At 36.3% G+C, this 26,597-nt stretch overlaps 1 protein-coding gene and 1 long non-coding RNA gene across 2 annotated transcripts; both read right to left on the bottom strand.

The window, feature by feature from the left end:
• Positions 1-5,779: 5,779 nt before the first annotated feature.
• LOC120345589 (uncharacterized) lies at positions 5,780-9,272 on the bottom strand. The gene is made up of 5 exons (XM_078115168.1): positions 9,242-9,272; positions 9,031-9,111; positions 8,453-8,629; positions 7,261-7,481; positions 5,780-6,302 (listed from the first exon to the last, which is right to left on the bottom strand). The coding sequence occupies exons 1-5, from the start codon at positions 9,270-9,272 to the stop codon at positions 6,126-6,128; spliced, it is 687 nt and encodes a 228-aa protein (XP_077971294.1). The 3' UTR covers positions 5,780-6,125.
• Positions 9,273-10,066: 794 nt separating this feature from the next.
• Positions 10,067-12,494, bottom strand: LOC144425924 (uncharacterized). Its single transcript, XR_013477731.1, has 3 exons — positions 12,227-12,494; positions 11,699-11,859; positions 10,067-11,400 (listed from the first exon to the last, which is right to left on the bottom strand). It is a non-coding gene; the product is annotated as an uncharacterized LOC144425924 (long non-coding RNA).
• Positions 12,495-26,597: the final 14,103 nt, after the last annotated feature.

The raw sequence follows: 26,597 nt of genomic DNA, 5'->3' as shown, positions 1-26,597 counted from the left end.
CGTTACGTCACATTTTAGTATGACTACGTCAACAAGTTTTTATTTTTATTTCTTCTTAATCTACCTTTATTGCGTCCCAAGAGACACTAAAATACATTCCTAGAAACTCATTGAACAGATTCGGTCAATTTATCCTAAATCCCAACGATATAGATTTGGTATAATTTTGATTCGGGTTGATCAAGTTTATAGAGAAATCATGGTTTTACTACAAAGAAACATGCTTTGATTATCTTTAAAATGTGTTTCCAATTTTGAATCTAGTCTGAGTTTAATTTTTGTGACTTACGGTGACAACCCTGCATATATTGTTGCGTTTGACTGGCTTCCCCACCAAAGTAAAGTTATTATCCCAATTTACCTGATTCTTCATTGGCATTCGTATCGAAATCAGGGAGGTTCGATTCTGTTTCGGACATCTGTCGTTTCACCATTTTGATAAGTTAAAGTTAAAGATTAAATATTCTATATCTGGGCAATACAAGCAATTACAAGACATTGGGATCAGTATTAAAAGTTTGTGTGCAATATTGTGATATCGTTATATCTTTGAAAAACACTATGAAATAATATTGGTAAAAGAAAGAGAGTTTCTACGTCAAAGTACTTTTTTCATGCTACTGCTCTGCTTTTCTATAAGGTGAAATTAGCTAATGTCCTATTCCGGTCTGATTTTAACATCGTGGCTGTTATTTATACCGTGCAGTTTTTATGTCATAAAAATTTGTTTATGAACTTGCTCTATTTTTTAAACAAATTAGGTAATGTCGTCTTATGTGTATTATACAGTCCATGCATCTGAAACAAATACCTAGCTATCTAATCCCATACCCGGCATGGACTGGTAATCGGACGAGCGGTCGTGGTTCGGCATATCAACTTTCCTCTCCTTCATGATAAAACCCCATCCCCTATTCGACTGGAGCGAGCATGTCTTCATATTTTTATTCTTGACGCTGATGCGTTATTTTGCAGTTTGCAGAAAATATTAGGGACTATCTTAGTTATAATAAAACAAACTAATACGCGCATGTATCATATATTATATAAATCTCTACTTTAATATTCCCGCATCACTTTCATTTTCTCACTAATAAGTAACCATAAATGCGAAAGAAGTTTTGTAATAAAGTACGGTAATTGAAGGCAATTGGTTTCAATTGCCTCTATGATACTCGGGTCACATACGAGCCAAGCTTTCCTTTGGCGTGTTCACTATTTCCGTAATAACATTATTAGAAATGAGAAATTTTAATGAAACACTGATATGTAATTTACCTTTTAATATTCACGCTTTCATTTTCTCACCAATAAGTGTCTAGAATGCGTAAGAAGTTTTGTAATAAAGTGCGGTAATTGAAGACAATTGGGTAATTGGTGGGTGGCAGACAATGCAATAATATCTTTAGCATTTTACAAAATATTCGAATTTAAAATTGGAAGAAATTAAACCTAGAATTTCAGTGAAAATGGAAGTTAAAATTTTAGCCGACTAGACTTTACTTTTTGTTTCAACAACAGCCTTTTTTGTATTAACATCAATCTTTTTGTTAAAAAATAGGTGCATGTGCTTCGTGATGCAAATTATAGAATACAGACTTACATGTGGCTGAAAATGTTTCTAAAGATCCTAATTTGAAATAACCTCCACATGTTTGATCACACACAAAACAAAAGAAACGTTTTAAGCAAAGCGGGAAAAACTTGGTGCTCCGGAAGAAATTGTACCAAGATGACGTACAATTTGAACATAGCATTGTACCAGGTTGGGGTTGTTCAGATTGTGCGTCATCTTGGTACGAATACTTCCGGAGCGCCCAAAACTCTGCTAACAGCAAGGGAAGGTAAAGACGAACAAACAAAAATTGACAGTGAATTGCAGCTATTCTCGCAGTTTGTATAATAATTAATGAACTAGTCGATCTTTCAGCAAAACAAATCTGCAAATCTAACTTTATGAAATGCTATTAAAACTCAAAAATATTCCATCTAACACCCACCCCCTAAACGCAAACTCCCAAATACTGAACAAATCGCTGTGCGATGAGTTTAATATCAGCTGAAATTGAATAAATCGAAACTGTATTTCGTGATCTATCTTCGGACAGTAATTGAGCTCGTTTATGCGAGAGTTATTAAGTTTATGAACTCTCATCGTGAAATGAGTTTGCGTCGAATCGCTTGTTGATTCAAGATACATTTTCTGTTTTCCCGGCAGTCTGCATAAGCCTCTGTTCAATATATTACACAGTTTGTTTCTGACGGACATTTGGGATTTATTTTCTATCTATTAGTAGTTCTCAAACAATGAGGCGCGCCCCACATGGGGAGGGGGGCTTAGATAATTTTTTAAGCGGGCGTGAAGCTAATTAATAATATAATTATTTGTTAGATTTTTTTTTATATAATTTCATTTTGGATTTTCACTTTTACGTTCCATCTTAAATATTCTCAACGTGTTTTTTAAAAGAAAACTACTCAGGCCTTAATAATGTTATTTGTAGCTTATTGTTAGCCAGCTATGAAATGGGCGGGCCGCGAGACATGACAAATTTTAAGTAGGCTGCGCGGCTTGAAAAATTTGAGATCCACTGGTCTATATATTTGGTGTAATGTGATAAGCCAATTGATCTTGGTGCCGCATGTGGCTATGCTATTACCATAGTCAGAGCTGGTTTAATCATTAATCAGAATAAGCACGTGCTTATGGCGCCATAGGACATCACAGAAACCTCCATAGGCAATTTTTCAATAGTGCTCCAAGGTTTAGGGAAACCAATCGAGTGGTAAGACGACACGGACTTCAACATAAACCCGGTTAAAAAAAAGTTCTCTAGTATCATTACAAACCAAGTCAATTTCAACATTTTTTCGTGAGATGTTTTATGAATTTAGAAACAGTAAGCCTAAAATAGGACGACCAGATATACAAGCGATATAGTCAAATTGATGAACTGTTCTCCGGTATTAGTATTCCTTCACCGACAGTCCAAAATTTGGTTCGCGTATTCACAACTCAAATTATCTTATGCGTCTTGTCGACGATATTCTCACATCCAACAGGTAAAGTAGCGCACACGCAATTCCCATATGAACAAGGGATGAATACATCTGCTCCGAATCAACACAGTATGTTTTAATTAAGTAATTTTTCTTTCCGAGGTAATTAGCCTCGTCGCGAGCTGTCAGGCATGACGTTGTTAAGCTAGAATCTGATCCACTTGACTCCCACTAGTAACGCTAGCTCAGGGGAAGCGTAGAGACCTTGTCAAACATGAGGCCAGGCTTCAGGGTGGGTTCGAACCCCATGGAGTAGACCGAGTTGTAGAGAAGAATCATTAAACGAGACAGGTCGAGGGAAACATGTGGTAGAAAGGCGAGCGAGAGAAGCAGCAGCAAAATAAGATGGGGTAATCTGAGGAGCCGCGAGCCGTCAAGGGAAAGATAAAGGCCGGGCAAAAGCACGGAAATGCAAGGTGGTCGAAAATTAGACAGAGAAAAAAGGAGCAAGCTGGTGGAAGAAGGGTGCAGCAAAAAAACAAACTAACTGGGAGCAGCAAATTGAGAAAATAATATGAACAGTGCGGTGGTGCAGTGCAAGTTGTTCAGAAAAGCAGCGTGGTCGAGGAGAAAGAGTGGAAGTGGAAACAAACAGTGATGTACATGCACCACCTACACGGAAAAGGGCGGAAGAAAAAGCTAGAGCGACAAGCAAAATCGAGCTAAAAAGGAAGTCTATGGGAGGGACGTCATTGAAACAACTTGTGAAAATTCGAATCAGCAGCTATCATTCTCTTCCAGCAATACAAACAAAGTAAATGAATGAAAATAGGAATAAATCAGCGGGATGTCTGAAGATGCATGCGGTTTTCTGTAACAGCACCCTAACTATTTACTTTAGAATGAACAAATCTCATCATCTGTCTTTATCAAGCAATTCCACACGACTACTGCTAAACTCGCATTGCTACCAAACAATACAATTGTGTAAGATAGTAGGATAATACCAATTATCAATGCAAACTTCTACGTAATGAATGTTTGCCCGATTTTCGATCCCGGCAAAATTCTTCCGCTTTATACTCTACCATTGCAAAATTATTTTATGATTTTTTATTATAAACCGGTTTATATGTTTCAAACTATCATTTTAATATTCAATACATTCAACAACCTTTCATTTACATGTGCCTATAGAAAAGTTTGGCCTAGTCTATCACAGCTATTTCTAGATTAATTTTTGATTACTGCATTTGAAATAAAACTCCGACAGAGCAAAATTATTATTGAGTTATTTGATTAGGACTTATATTTACCAAAACACAATTAAAAACTAACAAACAACACGCGAAAACCGCCAAAACGAGATAATATTCACAACCACGAAAGCTTGTCTGAATGGCAAAAGTATCTGAGCGCTTCTGAAACGTTTATTGTTACTTCAATTTTGCACTTATTCTGATTGGCCAATGTTACGGCAGAAAATAAGGAAGTGTATACACGGGGAAACATTCATTATTATAATCAGAGATTTATAAAGTTGTTACATAAATACGCTACACAGACGCGATGCTCATATTTATGGAAAATTTAAATTGTTTCGCGACCCAGAGCGGAGGGCTTCGCGACCCAACCCCGTAGTTGCGGACCCCTGTTTTAGTGGATGCCCCAAATTCCTGTACATCTATGATACCCATTGCCTGAAACAGGGTCGGCGAATTATTGACCCATGACAATCCTTGTTTTTGATGACCCACCAGGAATGTATACAAAGACATATTGAAATTTCAAAGGCAAAAAGTGCTTTAATCTTGTTTTATTGTTTATTTATTGCTATTAAAATCGGGCTTTATTTAATCTAACAATCAGTGGACTAATATAGAAGTTCCGTTATACGGACATGCAGCTACTGGCATCAAGACTATTACTGGTTCTTTTCATTTTTCAAAACGTGTCTTGTAAAAGGGCACCCTTTACCTAGGTACATGAACCAAGCAGAATATTTTTGTGGGTAAAATCGCAAAGTGAATTTATCGAAACCATATATTGTTTTGGCTTTCACAGATGTATTAAATGAATTACTGGTTAAAAAAAAACTTAAACCTGGTTAAAATATATTGAGATCTCACATCGTAACAAAATTGAAATTGGGAAGAAACTTTATGGACACCCAGTGCTTGCAAATCAAATCGACTAAAACTCACTACTACAGAAATCTGAGATGAGAATGGAGCTGGATAGAAGCGACTTAAAGCGTTTGCAACTCGATTAATAATATAATTCTCTCAAGGGTGAATTACTCTCCAACTTTTTCAAAACTATTTACGGTGGCATAATGAACATTTTCCAGACATTTATGTGTAAAGCTAAATGCTACGCAATACCAGCGGGGATTATAACACTTGCATAACAAAAATTTAAGCGAAAGCTTTCTAACAATGCAAATTTGAAAAAAAAAGGTGAAACCCACCGTCAGGGGAGGGCCACTGGGTCAGTCGTCTGGGCAGCGCGTTGTAAGGGGAAGCAGATATATGAGTTTGAACTTATACATGTGAGTTTGTTAAACAGTTTGATTTAATTAATAATAATACAAACATTTCACTCTTACTTGAAAATGTTTTTACCTTACATCGAGGTACAGAGAAAAACAGTATTTGAGTCCCTGATTATGCCATTTCGAAAGTAGTTTCAAAAAAATCACAAAAACAAAAGTTCTAAAATCAAAGTATTTGCATTTCAATCTGTAACTAACTAAATTTTAATCTAAACAAAGCAATGTATTACCAAAATACAATATATTTGGTATTTTAAATTTTCAATCCTAGGCAGAGTTTTCACTCATTCACCAATGAAATGAAAAGCAATCGAACAATGGCATTTCCGCTGTCTTCATAATGAATTGCCCAATTGTATAAATCGTTCCATCAAGAATATATTCAATGATTTGTAAAAATACGTTTCAACCATTCAACAAGCAGTCAGTCCATGGTTAATATTGATCCAATGAAAAGCAGTTAAAGTTAATAAAGCGAATGTTTTATAAATGCCAAAATATGTACAGCAAGGGAGTTTTAGGCATCGACTGTTAAATTTCATTGATAATATGTAGGCATGATTTTTGACTTTCATATCTGACAAAGTGCAGCATTTAGCGTGATCGAAGAATGCCAGTTCCTCATTCCTTGGAAACTTTCGTTTGGATCTTTGGCTACGTTGATGAACACATTTTTACTAAAGGTGGTCTTCGACGGATATCCGTTTTCCCATTGAGTGAATGAACCATTTTTTCCAAATGTGTTTGTCTGTAACAAAAATATGACATGAAAATCCTGATAAAACAAGAAAACAATTCTGAAAATGTATGGACACAGGGGCAAACGAAGTAGTATCAAATCTTCCACAGTACCTGTATTTCCATTTTCTTTTAATTCTGATAGATAAATACCATTATTATTTAATTTTGACAATTAAAAAAAGTAATAGCCTTTTAGTGACAACAACAATCTTTAACCAATTGGCCCAGTAGTTGATAAGAAAAGAATTTTTTCTGAACAACAACAAAAATACTAATAACATCAACAGTTTAAGAAAACGATCGATATGTACATTTCGTGTCCAATAACAACAAATTGAGAAAAACTCTAATGTATGCTTTCCAAATATATAAACAATTCAGCTGTATAACTTGGTATTTCGTGTTAAGAATTAAATTATCGATCATAAACAAATCCAATACAAATAAATAGTTCAATAACAGTGAACAACAAAAACGCGAACGAATGAATATCACCCTGATAGTTTGGTATCATTTTTGTTGAGTTTTTATCAAATACTGATATTCGTTATAATTTAATACAATTACTGACCTACAAGGCTTTCAATCGCCTGTACTTTATCAAAACTGTAACACCATGAATACAAGAAAAGCGAAAAAACACTGAGGCATGTAATCCTCCGTAGTATCGGTACGGGGCCGTAGTCTTCCCGAATTGATTGACCATCAGATCGTCCTAAACGAGCGACCGCCACATGGTGCGTAAGTTTTGATTTTTATGACGTCATTGCAATGAACCCCACAGAACCTTTTAAACTAAATAAATAGTAAGTAATGGTTTCCTAGAAATTTTTTAATTTTTCAGCCACTGAAAATTTCAAAGCAGTCGCTCCAGTAGTAGGAGAAACTCGACTTTTCTTACAATAAGAAAAGTATGCGAAAACGATTATTGTACATTTCGTGTCCAATAAATAACCAGTTCTCACCGTGATATCATATGTAAGGCCGGTCCAGAACGATACCCTCCCGTTCTGGGGAAGCCCGTTGCGTATCATTTTGTTGATCGCGTCAAATTCTTCCTCATTCCTCATAATGGGAAGAGTCGATCCGTGTTGTATACAGAAATCCTCTGCACCCGTGAATGTCATAGTTGAAACACGAAGTCTCACAATCCAGAATATCACAGCGTCGTCGGCAATCCATTTTCCTAAAATAGAATGAAGATGTTTAATTTTACCCGTGGTAGCACTGTTTATTTGAACCAAAATTTCTTGGTAAATGTTATGTAAGAGACAATGACTCTGGAGAATGAATAGAATGAAGAAGAAATGAAGAAATAGAATGAAGATGTTTAATTTTACCCTTGGTAGCGCTGTTTATTTGAATCATAATTTCCTGGTAAATGTATTAAGTCAGCGACAATGGTTAGAATCAGGCTATGAATTTTCCTATGCGACGATTGCTCAGTTTTTCGCTATGAACAAAGCTTCATACAACCAGTCGTTGTGGGGGCTATCGAAGACTACCGGAGGTTCTGATATTCGTTATTGCCAAGTTAAACCGTAAGAGCTGCTGGATCCGGCCAGAGACTATCGGTGGTTCTGAAATTTTTAACAGCTAGATAGTCCGTTTTTCAATTGTTAAGTTAGACCGTAAGTTAGTTGGACTGTTCGGATATTGGCTCATGTAATGTCTTGATAATCAGCAAACCCGTTTTTCTATTTTTTTTTGCTCCAGATGTTAGGCGACCGCAGCATATGATTAATGTAGCCTACACAGCAGCTGACGATTATATAGCATTATATTTGAAGTTCCGGAATTTAATGTAAATGCAGCTTACGTATTCATTTCCGAAAATGTGGGAGTATCTTGTTAGTCCAAAGAGAACCCATTATTTTTTTCAAATCACATACATTGCATCGATTCGAAGGTTTGAAGATAATCAAGTCAATCATGGTTACTTTCAATAATATTATTGCCAGGTTGTATAGTTCTGTACAGACTTTACTATTGTTGCGTATTGTTAGTGACTGATAATTTTAAGTTATATGAAGTGTGACATCTGCTAGTCGATCAGGGGGGTTCGCACGAACCTGTTCTTGGTATGTCATAATAATCAAAAGCAAAGCTCGTCACGTTAATGCAGCTTACGAATCAATACCAATCTACAGTACAAACCTAGAGTATAACCAGAGACGATTGAGTTCAGTTTTTTCGAAAAAGCCTCAAATTTTTCCATAATTTGGGATTCATTCTTTTGGTTGGCGATCATCAGTTTTTGGTCTTCAATTATTGCGTTAAGTTTTTCTATGTCGTTGGTCTGGTCTTTCGAGTATTGATCTTTGTTTAATGATGCTGTAGAAATGAGTTTTTGAATTAAAAACCTAGCTGACGTCATTGGGTATATTGCATATTTCCGAAATATTATGGTTTCTATGGCAACTAATCGTTTAGAGTTCCGTTCGGATTCAAATAATTTTATTATTACATATGTACATGCCTTTGTTTTTCCCTTCCATTAATGCAAAAACGTTAGATTTGAGAAAATACCCCCGCTCGCCACTAATTATCCAGTATAAGCTAGGTTTTGGGAATGTTTTTAATTTCCAGCGCAACCTGCATTCATTCAAACCCCAACTGTATAATTACTACTTCTCTTATTTTGATGGGTGGAACAGGCGTTTTTTTAGTGGGGGCTTTGTAAAAATTATCCAAACTCGAATAGACCACAATTCATACTAAAGAATTAATCTTACTTATTGTCCATCCAATCGCTAATCCAACTACGAAGACTATTAGTACTGGAATAGCAAATGCCAGCTTCAATGTTCGTTCGCCTAATAACAAAAGTTGAAAAGAATTTGTGAGATGGAAAACCACGAATTGTTAATATCAAAAGATTTCTAAGAAAATTTTTAATTCAATAAAAAAATTACGAAAGTAATCACAAATAGGCTTTATTCAAACTTTGTATACCGAGCTTCAGATCTTTATACATAGTAGAATGGGAAACTTTACAAAAAAGTTATGAAGTCGGTATATCAGGGTGGTCCAAACCCAGGCCCGCGGGCCACATGTGGCCCGCCGCTTCATTATCTGTGGCCCGCGTCACATTCGGAGAGTATTCAAATAATCGCATTTCGTGTTGTTTCGTCATAAAATTAATCAGAAAAATCTTTTGACATATTGTCATCACTATTGTCACTGAATTAAATAGTGTTATGGATAGCTGGGGAAACTAGCAAAGTTGAATGATGTGTTTGGCGATCTAAATTGTTATCTGGCTTTTTAACTTTTTGGTCGGTAATATATGCAAACAATATAGGCATCATAGAAAACTAAAAATTGAATGCGGATTCTATTAGTCTAGAATGGCTATGCCTGATAACTACGTATTTGCAAAATGAAAGTGTTTGTTTTGTATTGCACTGTTTAACTATTCTTGGAACTATTGTGGCCCGCAAACAATGGAAAAATAATTTTGTGGCCCGCGCAGCCGACAACCTTGGACCACCCTGCGGTATATGCAAGCATGCTGTTTTCCCAAAATTAAAATTTCGGAACACTGTTAAAAAATTTTACATGGAATTCCATGGCAACAATTTTTACGGTATTTTCCACTTAAAGTTACTCAATTTGCCCTGTAAAACTCACAGGACAATCCCGTTTTCACAGCCTAAATTGCAAGGAATTCCCAGTAATATTTGTCCGACTCTCCGAGTTGATTTTACCTTAATTCCAAGTGAAACCGACCCGTTTTTCCCTGTAGAAAGTACACGACTTGCATGTATACTTGACATGGATGTTCGTGTAGAAGCGTGATAGAATTTTCCTGTATATGCAGTTACAGGGAATTCCGTGGCAGCAATTCAAACTTGAAATTCCGTGTATTCTCTAAGTAACACCCAATCTTATGACAGATTAACTAAAACAAACTTAGAGAAGTTTATTCTCAAGAACAAATCACCAAAAAATTGAACATAAAAATCACAGGCACAGACAGGGGGTGTGGTAACGACCCCAAAATTTTCAATATGTTTCTAGGTGATTTTTAAGCATATTTTCCATCACTATATGTCATCGAAATAACAAATTTTTCAGCATGCGCCAAGACTTAAAACAATTTCCAGATACGACCATGAACTCAAGCTAGAAATCCTAATATTTGACCCCCATCTCCCCAAAAATATAATGTTTTCGGTTTCCAAATGGTTACGGTCCAAATCTGAAAAACAGTACATTATATTATTCAAGTTTGATTTTGAAAATTAGTGAATTTCCCAAAATCAGGTTTTCGTGGGAAATTTTAACATAAACAGTCAAAAATATTTTCATTTTAATATAGTCTGGAGCGATTTTCTAGTGTTTTGATACTCCAGTGCCGTATTCCTTGCATTCTAAGTAAAATTTCTTGAATAATTAAATACCAAAATATGTTGAATAACTTTTTGGCAAGCAAAAGGACTGAAAATTAATCAAAAAAAGTGTTTTTTTCTTCTAGATTTCCTACAAGTCGATTTAGGTACTAATATACAGAGTCACCCATCTCTCGCTCATTGTACCGCCATTGATAATGAACGTTCACAAATTCAATATGCATATTGAATACGTTAACGTCCTTTACCAATGACAGTATTATGAGCGAAGGATAGGTGAATGGATATGAGGACTTACTTGTAAAATCTACTTGGACAGTAGTTGAAAATCTAGAAAAATACAACTTGTTTGATCGATTTTGAGTTTTTTAATTCAAGATGTCTTACATAGAATACAAGGAATATAACTATGAAATATCAAAACCCTAGAGAGAAATCGCACCAGACTATTACAATGAAAGTTTTCATACAAGTTTCTACAAAAAATAAAACGATTTTAGGGAAATCCCCCACTTTCACAAAATCAAACTTCAAAAAGAAACACGGAAACTAGATAAAAAGGAAGACAACAGGGAAACTAGATAAAAAAATAACTGTGAGTTTTTTCGTTACACAGTGTATTCGAAATTATATATAGTGAGTTCGCATATTTTAGAGGTTGCATATTTTCTTCAGCAACCTCCGAACCTCGGGGTTGATCTCATGTCAAATTTTCTTTTCTTCAGTTTTACCGTCTGCTTACTGAAATATCTGAAAAGGAAAGAGGTCATAAACCCTAAGCAAACATATATGCACAATTAGCAAGTGCCAGCCAATATTCAGGCAGGTGTTGACAACTGCATTGTGTCCAATAAAAAGTCAGAGAAACACGCACATTTCGTCTGTTTTTAACTCCATATAAAGTTCTAGTATAATGCTTACTATTCGGCACAACTAATCATCCTGCACAGCAGTCAAGTTAGAATCTGAGTAGTTGTATGCAAAAAAAATATTTACTTACTACCATAAAGTTGTCATAAAATGCTCAATAGAAGTTGTTTCAACCTACCTTTGAATGAACTCAAGAATAGAAGCAGTCTTCTTTGGGTACGCCAAAGGCAAAAATATGCCATGATTACAAACGTTATTCCATTAAAAAATCCTCCACTGTTGCCAAAATTATCCTCTCAATAGACACATATTAAGAATATTAGAATGCCAGAGAACACCCTGTAAAAAGGAAAGTGTACTTAGCTCAGACCCAAAGCCTACATATTTGGAGAGACTTACAACGCAGTTCTATTGACAAACTTCAAGATAAGATGGTGGTCCGTTTTGCTTAAGAACAGGAAAAGCACAGTGTGAACAGCAAGAAATAAGTCTCGAGTGTATAACATGAGTCATTGCTCAAATTTGACCGATGCTAGCACAATTGGCAAGGTTATTAATGGTAATATTAGAGATTTAGGAAACTTAATATCGAAGTTATATGCTTTGTGAGTGTCCCTCTTGATTTTTTGTTTATTATGACCACATATGGAAAAAGCACTTCTCTCTGTAATCCACTACGTACACATGCATTATTGGTAACACTTACCTGCAGACATTGATCGATTTTTCGTCCAGATTATTGAGCAACTCATTTTGCCCTGCCTTGTAGATGAAATGTTCGTCTAGAAATCCACTCTCAAATAGGAAGGGCCACACTGTCTGAATGTCTGCAATCGGCAAATTGTTACAGTAGTGAGTAGACTATTGATATCACGTCTGTGTTCCGTGTGATGCTTTATCATAGAGTATCTCCCGCAATAACAGCATCTTTTACATATTTCTTATACTGTAATTGTAACATGCTCTAATTGACATGCTTGACAATCATGCTAGAAGTTCTAAAAGATTTCTGACAAGTTGTTAATGAACAATTTAAATCCATTTTTGGAGCATTTACATATACTATAGGCCTATAAGTCATCTTAACTTTCTGACATTATATAGCTATCACATAGTTCGGTAATATACTGGTATCGACTACCCATCAGCATAACTCAAACCTCCTACATTGATCAACTTCCTCATTAAAACGGAAGAACTCGCCTTCTTGGTCAATGGCGGATCGCGGTTCGTGACAGTCAGTCGCTTTATCGCTTGCCGCATACGTTTTGGCGCGAGAAAAAAGCGTCTGTGATTGGTTTGTTTAAAAACGAGAGAATACAGTAGCCAATAGAAAAGTAAAAGAGATGACGTACATTGAAATCCCATCGTTCTTTCAGGAATTCCAAGTATATTTTACGGCGTCACAAAAACAGGGAAGTGAAATGTATTTTTAACTGCCATTTCCTTGTTAAAGCTACAAAAATTTTTAACAGTGAAGTTGAAATGGAAAACGTCGCTGGATGTCTGTTACTGATTTTGAATTTCCGCTGGGTACTATAGGACCTGAAATTTCGTTTCTTATTGGACAAGAAACGGACCTATGGATCGTTTCGTTATTAAATTGTAGTTCTTATTGGTGTTTTCCTTTTTGTTGTTATCGTACGAAAAAATCGCTTTTTCAGTGATTAATAAGAGTTCCGCGCCGTCTAAAAAGGCATGTTTAGACTTGTCTGGAAGGTTACGTAATTGTCGGTTTTGCTTGGATTAATAACCAAATACCAAAACGAAACTTTTTTCAGGAAAAAAAAAAAAATTCTGTTATTTTCAACACAACACGGTTGAGCGAATAGCACACGCGTCTCGAGAGACGGCTGGCATAAAGCGGCCAAATCACGCCTCCCTATGAAATATAAGTGAATGTTTTCGCACGTTTGAACAAAAAGTCATAACAATTTTTAGGAGGGGTATACAAAATGTCCCAGGAAGATGGCGGCTACACAGGGTTAAAGATTGTATTTTTAGCTAGAAGCCCATAACTTTTTTTTATTTCCAAACTTTCTGTGGGCTTTATTTGATTTGCTTTTCACTTCGAAATTTTGTGTGATGACCTCTTGAAAATGTAAAAAAAAATTTGCAGTCTTTCTTCGACCCCTTTCGTGATACTCTTGCTACGCGGAAGTCGTAAGTTGACCGTACTGTTACTTCATGAAACAAGTTAGACTACTGCTTCGCATGTGTATCCGAGTCCATTTATTTCGGTCGGTCTATCATTTTAAATAAGGGGAAATTTTCATGGAACTTCCTGCTCAGCTAGGACATCTCCAGCACCACTTTTTTGGTTTTTAATTTTTTGTTGATTACCTGAATCGGCATCTTTGATCTCGTTATGACTTTCAGCTTGTTTCTCTTCATCTTCAACGTCAAACGAACCTGCTAAAATATTAGTAAACACATTTGTCAATTTGAAAAGCAGGAAACAAGAAAGAAATTTCAAAAACAGAGTTTCCAAAAGCGAATAGCGGAGCAGATAATTGATTAACTAAAAATATTTCAGGGGAGGCAGGACAGTCTCCCGTTCGTTATTTTGCCTGCAAGCCCTATATTCGCAATCATAACAACATGCAGTGAGTAGGGTATTCAGTCAATGTTAAGAACTCGAAATGTGAATGTTCAATAACGTACTTAAAATGAGTGGTAAAGTGAATTTGTAAGGAAATATTACATGGCATTAACTTCTGTAAGTAGGTGAAATTCAATGTAATTTATTGCATCCCCCGTCATGATGCTAAATGGTCGTGACGTCACATTTTAGTATGACTACGTCAACAAGTTTTTATTTTTATTTCTTCTTAATCTACCTTTATTGCATCCCAAGAGACACTAAAATACTTTTTTTTTTCAAACTTTTTCAAAATAAAAATAAAATTCTGTTATTTTCAACACAACACGGTTGAGCGAATTTTTTGTTTTTTAATTTTTTGTTGATTACCTGAATCGACATCTTTGATCTTGTTATGACTTTCAGCATGTTTCTCTTCATCTTCAACGTCAAAAGAACCTGCTAAAATATTAATAAACACATTTGTCAATTCGAAAAGCAGGAAACAAGAAAGAAATTTCAAAAACAGAGTTTCCAAAAGCGAATAGCGGAGCAGATAATTGATTAACTAAAAATATTTCAGGGGAGGCAAGACAGTCTCCCGTTCGTTATTTTGCCTGCAAGCCCTATATTCGCAATCATAACAACATGCAGTGAGTAGGGTATTCAGTCAATGTTAAGAACTCGAAATGTGAATGTTCAATAACGTACTTAAAATGAGTGGTAAAGTGAATTTGTAAGGAAATATTACATGGCATTAACTTCTGTAAGTAGGTGAAATTCAATGTAATTTATTGCATCCCCGTCATGATGCTAAATGGTCGTGACGTCACATTTTAGTATGACTACGTCAACAAGTTTTTATTTTTATTTGTTCTTAATCTACCTTTATTGCATCCCAAGGGACACTAAAATACTTTTTTTTTCAAACTTTTCCAAAATAAAAATAAAATTCTGTTATTTTCAACACAACACGGTTGAGCGAATAGCACACGCGTCTCGAGAGACGGCTGGCATAAAGCGGCCAAATCACACTTCCCAATGAAATATAAGTGAAGGTTTTCGCACGTTTGAACAAAAAGTCATAACAATTTTTAGGAGGGGTATACAAAATGTCCCAGGAAGATGGCGGCTACACAGGGTTAAAGATTGTATTTTTAGCTAGAAGACCATAACTTTTTTTTATTTCCAAACTTTCTGTGGGCTTTATTTGATTTGCTTTTCACTTCGAAATTTTGTGTGATGACCTCTTGAAAATGTAAAAAAAATATTTGCAACCTTTCTTCGACCCCTTTCGTGATACTCTCTTGCTACGCGGAAGTCGTAAGTTGACCGTGGTTTACTTCATGAGACAAGTTAGACTACTGCTTCGCATGTGTATCCGAGTCCATTAATTTCGGTCGGTCTATCATTTTAAATAAGGGGAAATTTTCATGGAACTCCCTGCTCAGCTAGGACATCTCCAGCACCAATTTTTTGTTTTTAAATTTTTTGTTGATTACCTGAATCGGCATCTTTGATCTTGTTATGACTTTCAGCATGTTTCTCTTCATCTTCAACGTCAAAAGAACCTGCTAAAATATTAGTAAACACATTTGTCAATTCGAAAAGCAGGAAACAAGAAAGAAATTTCAAAAACAGAGTTTCCAAAAGCGAATAGCGGAGCAGATAATTGATTAACTAAAAATAATTCAGGGGAGGCAGGACAGTCTCCCGTTCGTTATTTTGCCTGCAAGCCCTATATTCGCAATCATAACAACATGCAGTGAGTAGGGTATTCAGTCAATGTTAAGAACTCGAAATGTGAATGTTCAATAACGTACTTAAAATGAGTGGTAAAGTGAATTTGTAAGGATATATTACATGGCATTAACTTCTGTAAGTAGGTGAAATTCAATGTAATTTATTGCATCACCCGTCATGATGCTAAATGGTCGTGACGTCACATTTTAGTATGACTACGTCAACAAGTTTTTATTTTTATTTCTTCTTAATCTACCTTTATTGCATCCCAAGAGACACTAAAATACTTTTTTTTTTCAAACTTTTTCAAAATAAAAAAAAAATTCTGTTATTTTCAACACAACACGGTTGAGCGAATAGCACACGCGTCTCGAGAGACGGCTGGCATAAAGCGGCAAAATCACACTTCCCAATGAAATATAAGTGAAGGTTTTCGCACGTTTGAACAAAAAGTCATAACAATTTTTAGGAGGGGTATACAAAATGTCCCAGGAAGATGGCGGCTACACAGGGTTAAAGATTGTATTTTTAGCTAGAAGACCATAACTTTTTTTTATTTCCAAACTTTCTGTGGGCTTTATTTGATTTGCTTTTCACTTCGAAATTTTGTGTGATGACCTCTTGAAAATGTAAAAAAAATATTTGCAACCTTTCTTCGACCCCTTTCGTGATACTCTCTTGCTACGCGGAAGTCGTAAGTTGACCGTGGTGTTACTTCATGAGACAAGTTAGACTACTGCTTCGCATGTGTATCCGATTCCATTTATTTCGGTCGGTCTCTCATTTTGAATAAGGGAAAATTTTCATGGAACTCCCTGCTCAGCTAGGACATCTCCAGCACCAATTTTTTGTTTTTTAATTTTTTGTTGATTACCTGAATCGGCATCTTTGATCTTGTTATGACTTTCAGCATGTTTCTCTTCATCTTCAACGTCAAAAGAACCTGCTAAAATATTAGTAAACACATTTGTCAATTTGAAAAGCAGGAAACAAGGAAGAAATGTCAAAAAAAGAGTTTCCAAAAGCGAATAGTGGAGCAGATAATTGATTAACTAAAAATATTTCAGGGTAGGCAGGACAGTCTCCCGTTCGTTATTTTGCCTGCAAGCCCTTTATTCGCAATCATAACAACGTGAGTAGGGTATTCAGTCAATGTTAAGGACTCGAAATGTGAATGTTCAATAACGTACTTAAAATTAGTGGTAAAGTGAATTTGTAAGGAAATTTTACATGGCATTAACTTCTGTAAGTAGGTGAAATTCAATGTAATTTATTGCATCCCCCGTCATGATGCTAAATGGTCGTGACGTCACATTTTAGTATGACTACGTCAACAAGTTTTTATTTTTATTTCTTCTTAATCTACCTTTATTGCGTCCCAAGAGACACTAAAATACATTCCTAGAAACTCATTGAACAGATTCGGTCAATTTATCCTAAATCCCAACGGTATAGATTTGGTATAATTTTGATTCGGGTTGATCAAGTTTATAGAGAAATCATGGTTTTACTACAAAGAAACATGCTTTGATTATCTTTAAAATGTGTTTCCAATTTTAAATCTAGTCTGAGTTTAATTTTTGTGACTTACGGTGACAACCCTGCATATATTGTTGCGTTTGACTGGCTTCCCCACCAAAGTAAAGTTATCATCCCAATTTACCTGATTCTTCATTGGCATTCGTATCGAAATCAGGGAGGTTCAATTCTGTTTCGGACATCTGTCGTTTCACCATTTTGATAAGTTAAAGTTAAAGAATAAATAATTCTGTATCTGGGCAATATAAGCAAATACAAGATATTGGGATCAATATCAAAAGTTTGTGTGCAATATTGTGATATCGTTATATCTTTGAAAAACACTATGGAATAATATTGTTAAAAGAAAGAGAGTTTCTACGACAAAGTACTTTTTTCATGCGACTGCTCTGCTTCCTCTATAAGGTGACATCAGCTAATTTCCAATTCCGGTCTGATTTTAACATCGTTGCTTTTATTTATAAAGTGCAGTTTTTATGTCATCAAATTATTTTTATAAGCACGCTCTATTTTTTAAACAAATTAGGTAATGTCGTCTTATGTGTAATATACAGTCCATGCATCCATCTGAAACAAATACCTAGCTAACTAATCCCATATCCGACATGGACTGGTAATCGGACGAGCGGTCGTGGTTCGGCATATCAGCTTTCCTCTTCTTCATGATAAAAACCCCATCACCTATTTGACAGGAGCGAGCATGTCTTCATATTTGTATTCTTGACGCTGATGCGGTATTTTGTAATTTGCAGAAAATATTAGGGACTATCTTAGTTCAAGAATATAAAAATAAAACAAACTAATACGCGCATGTATCATACATTATATAAATCTCTATTTTAATATTCCCGCATCACTTTCATTTTCTCACTAATAAGTAACCATAAATGCGAAAGAAGTTTCGTAATAAAGCATGGTAATTGAAGGCAATTGGTTTCAATTGCCTCTATGATACTCGGGTCACATACAAGCCAAGCTTTCCCTTCGCGTGTTCATGGACTATTTCCGGAATAACATTATTAGAAATGAGAAATTTTAATGATGCACTGGTATGAATTTACATTTTAATATTCACGCTTTCATTTTCTCGCCAATAAGTGTCTAGAATGCGTAAGAAATTTTGTAATAAAGGGCGGTAATTAAAGGCAATCGGGTAATCGGAGGGTGGCAGACAAAGCAATAATTTATTTTACTTATTTTAAGAAATATTCGAATTTGAAATTAAAAGAAATTAAACCTAGAATTTCAGTGGAAATGAAAGTTGGAATTTAAGCGGACCAGGGTTTACTTTTTAGTTTGACAACAGACTTTTTTATTATTAACATCAATGTTTTTGGTAAAAAATAAGTGCGTGTGCTTCGTGATGCAAATCGTAGAATACAGACTTACATGTATACAGACTTACGCGCATTTTTATGTCGTTGAAACCGCATATATTTGACTCATATTATGTTTCATCAGAGGCTGAAGTATTGGTGCCTCTAAGTTTAATGATTGCACCTGCATACCATTACACCTATGGAATTTTTTTGTTTTCACAAATATTTGAACCCATACTAACCCCAACCCATGGATTTCAGCACCCGCATGTTATTTTGAAGTTTTTCACTGGCGGGCGACAGAAAGTTGTCAAAAGACAAAAATGTAAAATTTGGAAACACACAAAACAACTCTCTAGTGCTCATAAACCTACAAACCGGTTTCCGAACGACCTTGCTATTCGGATCAAAACAAAAGAAACATTTTAAGCAAAGCGGTCCAAAATCCCGAAGAAATCGTACCAAGATGACGCACAATCTGAACATAGTATTGTACCAGGTTGGGGTTGTTCAGGTTGTACGTCATCTTGGTTCGAATGCTTCCAGAGCGCCCAAAACTCTGCTAACAGCAAGGGAAGGTAACAAACAAAACGAACAAACAAAAAAATGCCATTGACAGTGAATTGCAGCTATTCTTGCAGTTTGTCTAATAATTAATGAACTAGTCGTTCTTTCAGCAAAAAAAGTCTGCAAATCTAACTTTATGAAAAATTATTAAAACTCAAAAATATTCCTTCCAACGGCCACTCCCTAAACGTAAACTCCCAAATACTGAACAAATCGCTGTGCGATGAGTTTAATATCAGCTGAAATTGAATGAAACGAAACTGTAGTTCGTGATCTATCTTCGGACAGTAATTGAGCTCGTTTATGCGAGAGTTATAAAGGCTATGAACTTTCATCGTGAAACGAGTTTGCGTCGAATCGCTTGTGGAGTCAAGATACATTTACTGTTTTCCCAGCAGTCTGCATAAGCCTCTGTTCAATATATTACACAGTTTGTTTCTGACGGACATTTGGGATTTATTTTCAATCTATTAGTAGTTCTCAAACAATGAGGCGCGGCCCACATGGGGAGGGGGGCTTAGATAATTTTTTAAGCGGGCGTGAAGCTAATTAATAATATAATTATTTGTTAGATTTGATCTTGTACGCTCTTTTTTACATAATTTCATTTTGGATTTTGACGTTTACGTTCCATCTTAAATATTCTCAATGTGTATTAAAAAAACTACTTACGCTATGCTATATATATGTTAGTTGTAGCTTATGGACCTTTCCCCGAGCATGGACTTCCTTGTTCACTTCGTGACATTGGCCAATCAGCAAATTGCAAAAATTGACGTAACAATGCCCCCTTTTCGCTTCCGCTCAGACACTTTTCTCACTCAGACAGATTTTCAAGCGTGATTGTAAACATTACCTCATTTTCGCATTTTTGAACTCTATTCGTTAGTTTTCAGTTGTGTTTTGGGAACTTAAATAAAAATCAGATAATTCAATGATCACTCTGTCTTTCTAGGGGTTTTAATTTAATTGTAGTAATAAAAATTAGGCTGTGATAGACTAGTGCAACGGTACGACTTAACCGGAATACCGGTAGGTGCTCGCCACTAATACAGTCTAGTAATACTGTAATAATTAGTTCAGAAGATCCAATGTGCTGCAAAGACACACAAGTAGGTTCGAAGTTCACGATGCAAACGAAGAGACTTTATTAAAATAGTGTAAAATCAACGCTTAAAGCAGATAAAATAGAGCGACAAAAATACGTTCCTTACCCAGCGACAGCAGAAGCAAGAAGAGCGTACGCAGCACAGTTCACATTTGCAGTGGTGGTTGGAGTCGAGTTACTGGATCAAACTATCGGGCGAATTAGGGCTCAATAGCGAATTAGGGCTCAGACTCCAGACACCAATGCATATACATTAACTAGACAAGAAAAACAAATAAAAAATAGAACAATTCAGTCCCGCCACAATACCCCCCTTTTCATTAGAGAAAATTAACAAAAAATTTACTTTTAAAAAAAAATAAAAACATCCCCTAGGAACGGTATTAACACAGTAAGAATACAAAACTCGTAAAAAACACAATGTGTATGTCCATCGGCAGGTATTAGCAAAATATGAAACACAGTGGAACGAAATATCAAACAGTAGAAAGCATTCCTGAAAGTATAACAAATATAAAGCATACTATTTACAAAATACACAATAAAAATACAAAAAATTCCCAACTACAAAATCCAATAAACCCTATCTAAAAACACTAACTAGTCCTACCTAACCATATACATTATAGCACAATTCCCAATGTAATTCAAAACAAAATGTTACAGCGCATAAATCAAGTATGAAAATCATCCAAGTAGGCAGGTCTACGCCTTGTCCTACCAGAACGAGTAACAGTCTCATGATCAGAATCCCTAACAGGCAAATCAGGATTAACTTCTGGTTCAATAACAACATCCTGTACATCATCATTGGAAATAGCAATATTGTCTGGGAAATCGGCATTAATATTAGGTAAATTGTCACAATCTTCCATCAAATATAAACGAAGATGATCAACATGAGCTATTCTACAATTACCAGTGTTAACATTCTTGATACGATAAACAAAATGTGAAAAACAATCTAACACTTCAAAAAGACCTATCCAACCAGTCGAAAGTTTTCTACTCTTAGGAGGATAAAAATACCACACAAGATCACCAACATTAAAGGATAAAGGCTTAACAGTTGCATTAAAATTACGTTTCTGTCGAACAGCAGATTTACCCAACTGTTCTCGAGCAAATTCAAAAGCTTCAGATGTAGCATTATCAAACCATTCAACAAATTCATCATAACACTTAGGGACATTATGATCAGGAGGTTTACCAAAACGTAAATCAGTCGGCAATGAAATTTCACGTCCCAACATTAAACGATTCGGAGTAAAACCTGTACTTTCATGTACAGTAGATCTATAAGCCATTAAAAGATAAGGAATGTGTTCATCCCAGTCTGTGCGGCTAGAATCTACAAATGCTTTAAGCATTCGCTGCAAGGTCCTATTCATTTTTTCACATAGACCATCCGACCTAGGGTGATAAGTAGGCTTGCACGTAATTTACGGATTTACGGAATTACGGAATTATTTCGAGTTACGGAAGCGAAGTTAGGAATTACGTAAATTCGTAATTATTGGTGGAGCGCTTTCGCGATTGAGACGAACGAGCTCTCTTCAGAGCAGTCAATTCCGTCGATTGTAAAAAATTAAAGTTTAATTTTTCTCTCTCTTGTTGCGCAGATGGAGAAGGCATAACGCGTTGCCATTTACTAACCTATTATCAACTTATCTAGCATGGCAAATGTACATATTAAGCGTAGATATGGGATAGAATTGTGTTGAGACCGATGGACGCCAACACACCTGGTTTCAACTTCTTCGGGTGAAATGACTAAAGAATGTAAGAGATCAACTTACCAAACATGGTCTATTTGTAAATGCCGTGATAATTAATGTCGCGCTTATCAAACAGCAATATGACGACGGAAGAGAAATTGCGTAATGAACCAACGCAACTTAGTCTTTTCGGCATCGGTAAAGCGATTCAGATCCCATGTTTATTCTGCGCGAGATCCATTTTCTATTACAAAATCTTGATATTCTGTGACCGGTTTTATCGTTATATATCTGTCCGGACTTGGCCTTGTTTTCACAATGCCTCGCACTATTTCGGCAAAATATGTTTTTACAAAATCTTTAAGTCTTTACCAAATGCGGCAACTTATTTTGATTTATGGTCGACTCAGATACCACCGGCACTCGACCAAACTTGTGTCAATCTCAGCCGATAGGATTGTCGACTTGAGTTAGAAAAGTAAATTAATATTTTCGTGTGTGCAAAATAAATGTCACAAAATGCATTGTTTTGCGATATACCTTTGTATTTTCGGAGTTAAATTATGCGCAAATAATTAAATTTGATCTAAATTTATCGCAAATAATGTTATAACATTTAGGCCGCGAAATGATTTAATGTAAAATGAAGCATGGTAATCGGAATATCGTCAATAAGTCGGCATCAATAATTATTATAAAATGCTGACTAGGTAGTAAAGTCGGATAATGTAAAAAACGGTACAATAACAAGTCTTCGTCGCGAGGCAAGCGCAAGTATAATCAAACGAGAGAATACGCTCGTCGTTGATTTATAAATTAGAAACCCGGAATTTTTATTTAATACGAAACTCGTATTAATACGTTAATACGATTTAAAAAAAGTCAACTATCGTTTCATAAATATGTTACCACTTACCAGTGTTGGTAATGATGAAATTGATCGCATAAAATTGGGTGATAAAGTTGATAAAGGAAAATCAAAGCTAACACAAAAGATAAAAATCAGAATAAAATTAATTTGAATTCACTCCTTGATATTTGTCATTAGCATCTGTCGCCGGCGTGTAGTACTGGCGGAAATATGAAAACCAAACTGTCCCAACTGTCGATGTCCCATTCGGAATAGAAGTGGATTAAATTGGTTGTTATGATAGGTTTAAAAGTGTGAAAAAAATATCGCAATTACGGGGTCATTACGTAATCGATTTGGCCGTAATTACGGAATTGATTTTTGTCAATTACGTGCAAGCCTAGTGATAAGGAGTCGTACGGGTTTTATCAATTTCAAATAAGGAACACATATGCTTAAACAAATGAGATTCAAAATTAACCCCTTGGTCACAATGAATAATTCTAGGAGTACCAAATCTACTAAAAAATTCCGTTACAAGTACATCGGCTGTAGTACTGGCCTTTTGATTAGGCAAAGGATAAGCCTCAACCCATTTAGTAAAATAGTCTGTGACTACTAACAGATGTTCATTGCCCCGTTCAGTTTTAGGTAAAGGACCCACAAAATCAAGACTAATTCTGAGAAGTGGCTCAGTACAAATCATTTTACACATTTCTGCACGTCGTTTCCCATGAGGGGTTTTGGTAGCAGTGCAAGCTTTACAATAACGACACCAAGAAGATACTTGGCTGTGCATTCTAGGCCAATAAAATCGTTCCCTCAATTTTTTATAAGTTCGTTCTTTACCCAAATGTCCACCAGTACGCAACTCATGGAGTTGTCGGTACATTTCGCGACGCAAAACTAAAGGCAACACAATTTGAAAAATGGATTTCCCTACAGGCGCGGATGGCAAAAACTCTCGATGAAGCACTCTATCGATGACTCTCAATAATTTCCACTGGCTGCACAGGATCCGAACTTCTCTGGAGAAAAACAAGAGTTCTGCAGCTGGGGGTGGTTGATCCAACGTTTCCTTCATTGTCAGTACTTTAGAGATGTTATCGTCCTTCATCTGCATCTCACGCACATCGGTCGATGAATACGAAGCGAGCCATTCCATAGAATTACCATGACTCGGTTGCAAAGCAGCAACTTTGACAATTTCCAATTCACACGGCTGATCACCATTCCCACAACTAGTGCAGGAATCACGCTTACATCGGCGACGAATACGACTCAAACCATCAGCATTGCCATGCTTGGAACCAGCACGATGTTCAACTGTAAAATCGTAAGTGTCCAGAACTGATATCCAACGAGCTACAATGCCTTCAGGATCTTTAAAATTCAGAAGCCAACGTAGTGAAGCATGGTCAGTTCTCAGTTTGAAATGTCGACCCCACAGGAAGTGACGAAAATGTTTGACCCCCCACTGCAACGCAAAAAGTTCTTGATACGTTGCACAATATCTCTTCTGTGCCTTGTTAAGGGTAACGCTGGCATATGCAATGACTTTTTCCTTGCCATTCTGAATTTGACTTAAAACTGCGCCAGCTCCAAAACCAGAACAATCAGTATCTAAAATGAATTCGTCTCCATCTTCCTGTGGAAATGATAAAACAGGAGCACGAACTAAAAGTTCTTTCAAGCGAAGAAAAGCGACATCACACTGCTTTGTCCAAGCAAATTCTACTTTCTTCTTTGTCAGCTGAACATGAGGATGTGCAATGGTAGAGAAATCTTCAACAAATTGTCTGTAATAATTACAAAATCCAAGAAATGACTGCAATTCTTTGACATTAGCAGGCTTGGGCCAATCACGAACAGCAGCAATTTTTCTATCGCTACAGCTTACACCATATTCAGATATTACATGTCCCAAATATTCCACTTTACGACGAAAAAGTTTACACTTCTCTGGCTTGAATTTCAGTCCAGCAGCACGAATTCTTACAAAAACTTCACGTAAGCTGCTCATGGCCAGATCAAAGTTTTCGCCATAAGCCAAAATATCATCTAAAAATGCGAGACATATTTTCCATAAAATTCCAGCTAAAACTTTGTCTATTAAACGATGGAAGCAAGATGGCGCATTGGCCAGACCGAAGGCAAGAACACGGAATTGAAAATGAATATTTCCTGGCAAGCTGAATGCTGTTTTTTCCCGATCTTCTGGGTCGAGTTCTACTTGCCAGTACCCACTCGCCAAGTCCAACGATGAAAACCACTTTGCTTTACCCAATGCATCCAAAATATCATCAATTCGTGGCAAACTGTAGGCATCTTTGATGGTTACCAGATTAATTTTCCGGAAATCGATACAAAAACGACAACTTCCGTCTTTCTTAGGAACGAGAACAATAGGCGAATTATAGGGACTTTCACTCGGTTCTATTACACCTTGAGCAAGCATGCTCTGTACTTGTTTCTCTGCGATTTCTCTTTTCGCCCATCCCATACGTCGCGATGGAACTTTGATTGGTTCAGATGTTGACGTTTTAATCTTATGTTTGACTACAGAGGTTCGTCCCAGTTTGCCATCAGGACCAGCAAAAATATCCTGAAATTCGATGAGCAAATCATGAACACTTTGACGTTGTTCAACCGTTAAATCTTCTGGATCGTCGACGAGCTTCTTCAAATGTTCAGGTAGTTCCCTGGTGTCCATGACATCACCAGGCACCACTTGTTCCAGAGAAGAGACAGTCAGGTTTTCTCTTGGGCATAGTAAACCGATTAGCAAATCCGCAGGTATTTCTACCGCTTCCTTGCTAACATTGACCACCATGAGAGGCACTAAAGAGCATGAGGCGTCCACCACTCCGGGAAATAAAAATAAACCACGATGGCCATACTCGCTCTCAAACACACACGCAGCCTCTGCCACAGCTATGACATCACCATTGGGTTTCCATGGGCAATTCAAACGACCATAAATCACCATCTCACTCTCTCTGGGAACAGTCACACATTTATCTACAACAATTCTACAACTAGGAACAGACGAAACAGGCTTAGTCAGGGAAACAGTTTTACCATCAACCTCCATTTGACCTACAGACATATGCAAAACACAGTCATGCTTTTGGAAATATTCCATACCAAGCAAACCATAGGGGGCACCAAGATCAGCAACAATCACTCTTTGAACAGCACACACAGAATCAATACAAATTTTCAAATCAATCATACCACGAGCTTTCAGAGAAGTTCCATTAGCAGTTTGAAAACAAACATCACAAGGAGACAAATCACACTCCTTTCCACCAATAGAACAAATAACTGCATAATCTATAAGTGTAGCAGCACTACCAGAATCAATAAGAAAACGTACAGTAATGCCATTCACATCAACCATAGCATACCAGCTAGTGGGTAATCTCAAAGAACAAATCAAATTATCAAAATCATGGTCCATGCATACATTCGTCATCTTTCCAGTAGCAACTGAGGACCCCCGTGCTACTGATTTCTGTTTAAGGGCATATCATTATTCTTGGGAGCAGGGTGAAACTGGGGAATATTCCCACCGTCACGAGGAGTTTGGCCATTCCCACCCCAGGCAGAATTTGAGCTATTCCCTGGTGAAAAATTTCCTACCGGGCCA

This window comes from Styela clava, chromosome 8, assembly GCF_964204865.1.
Source record: "Styela clava chromosome 8, kaStyClav1.hap1.2, whole genome shotgun sequence".
Classification (NCBI taxonomy): Eukaryota; Metazoa; Chordata; class Ascidiacea; order Stolidobranchia; family Styelidae; genus Styela; species Styela clava.
Note: the sequence above shows the minus strand (reverse complement) of the source record. Positions and strands in the feature narration are given on the sequence as shown.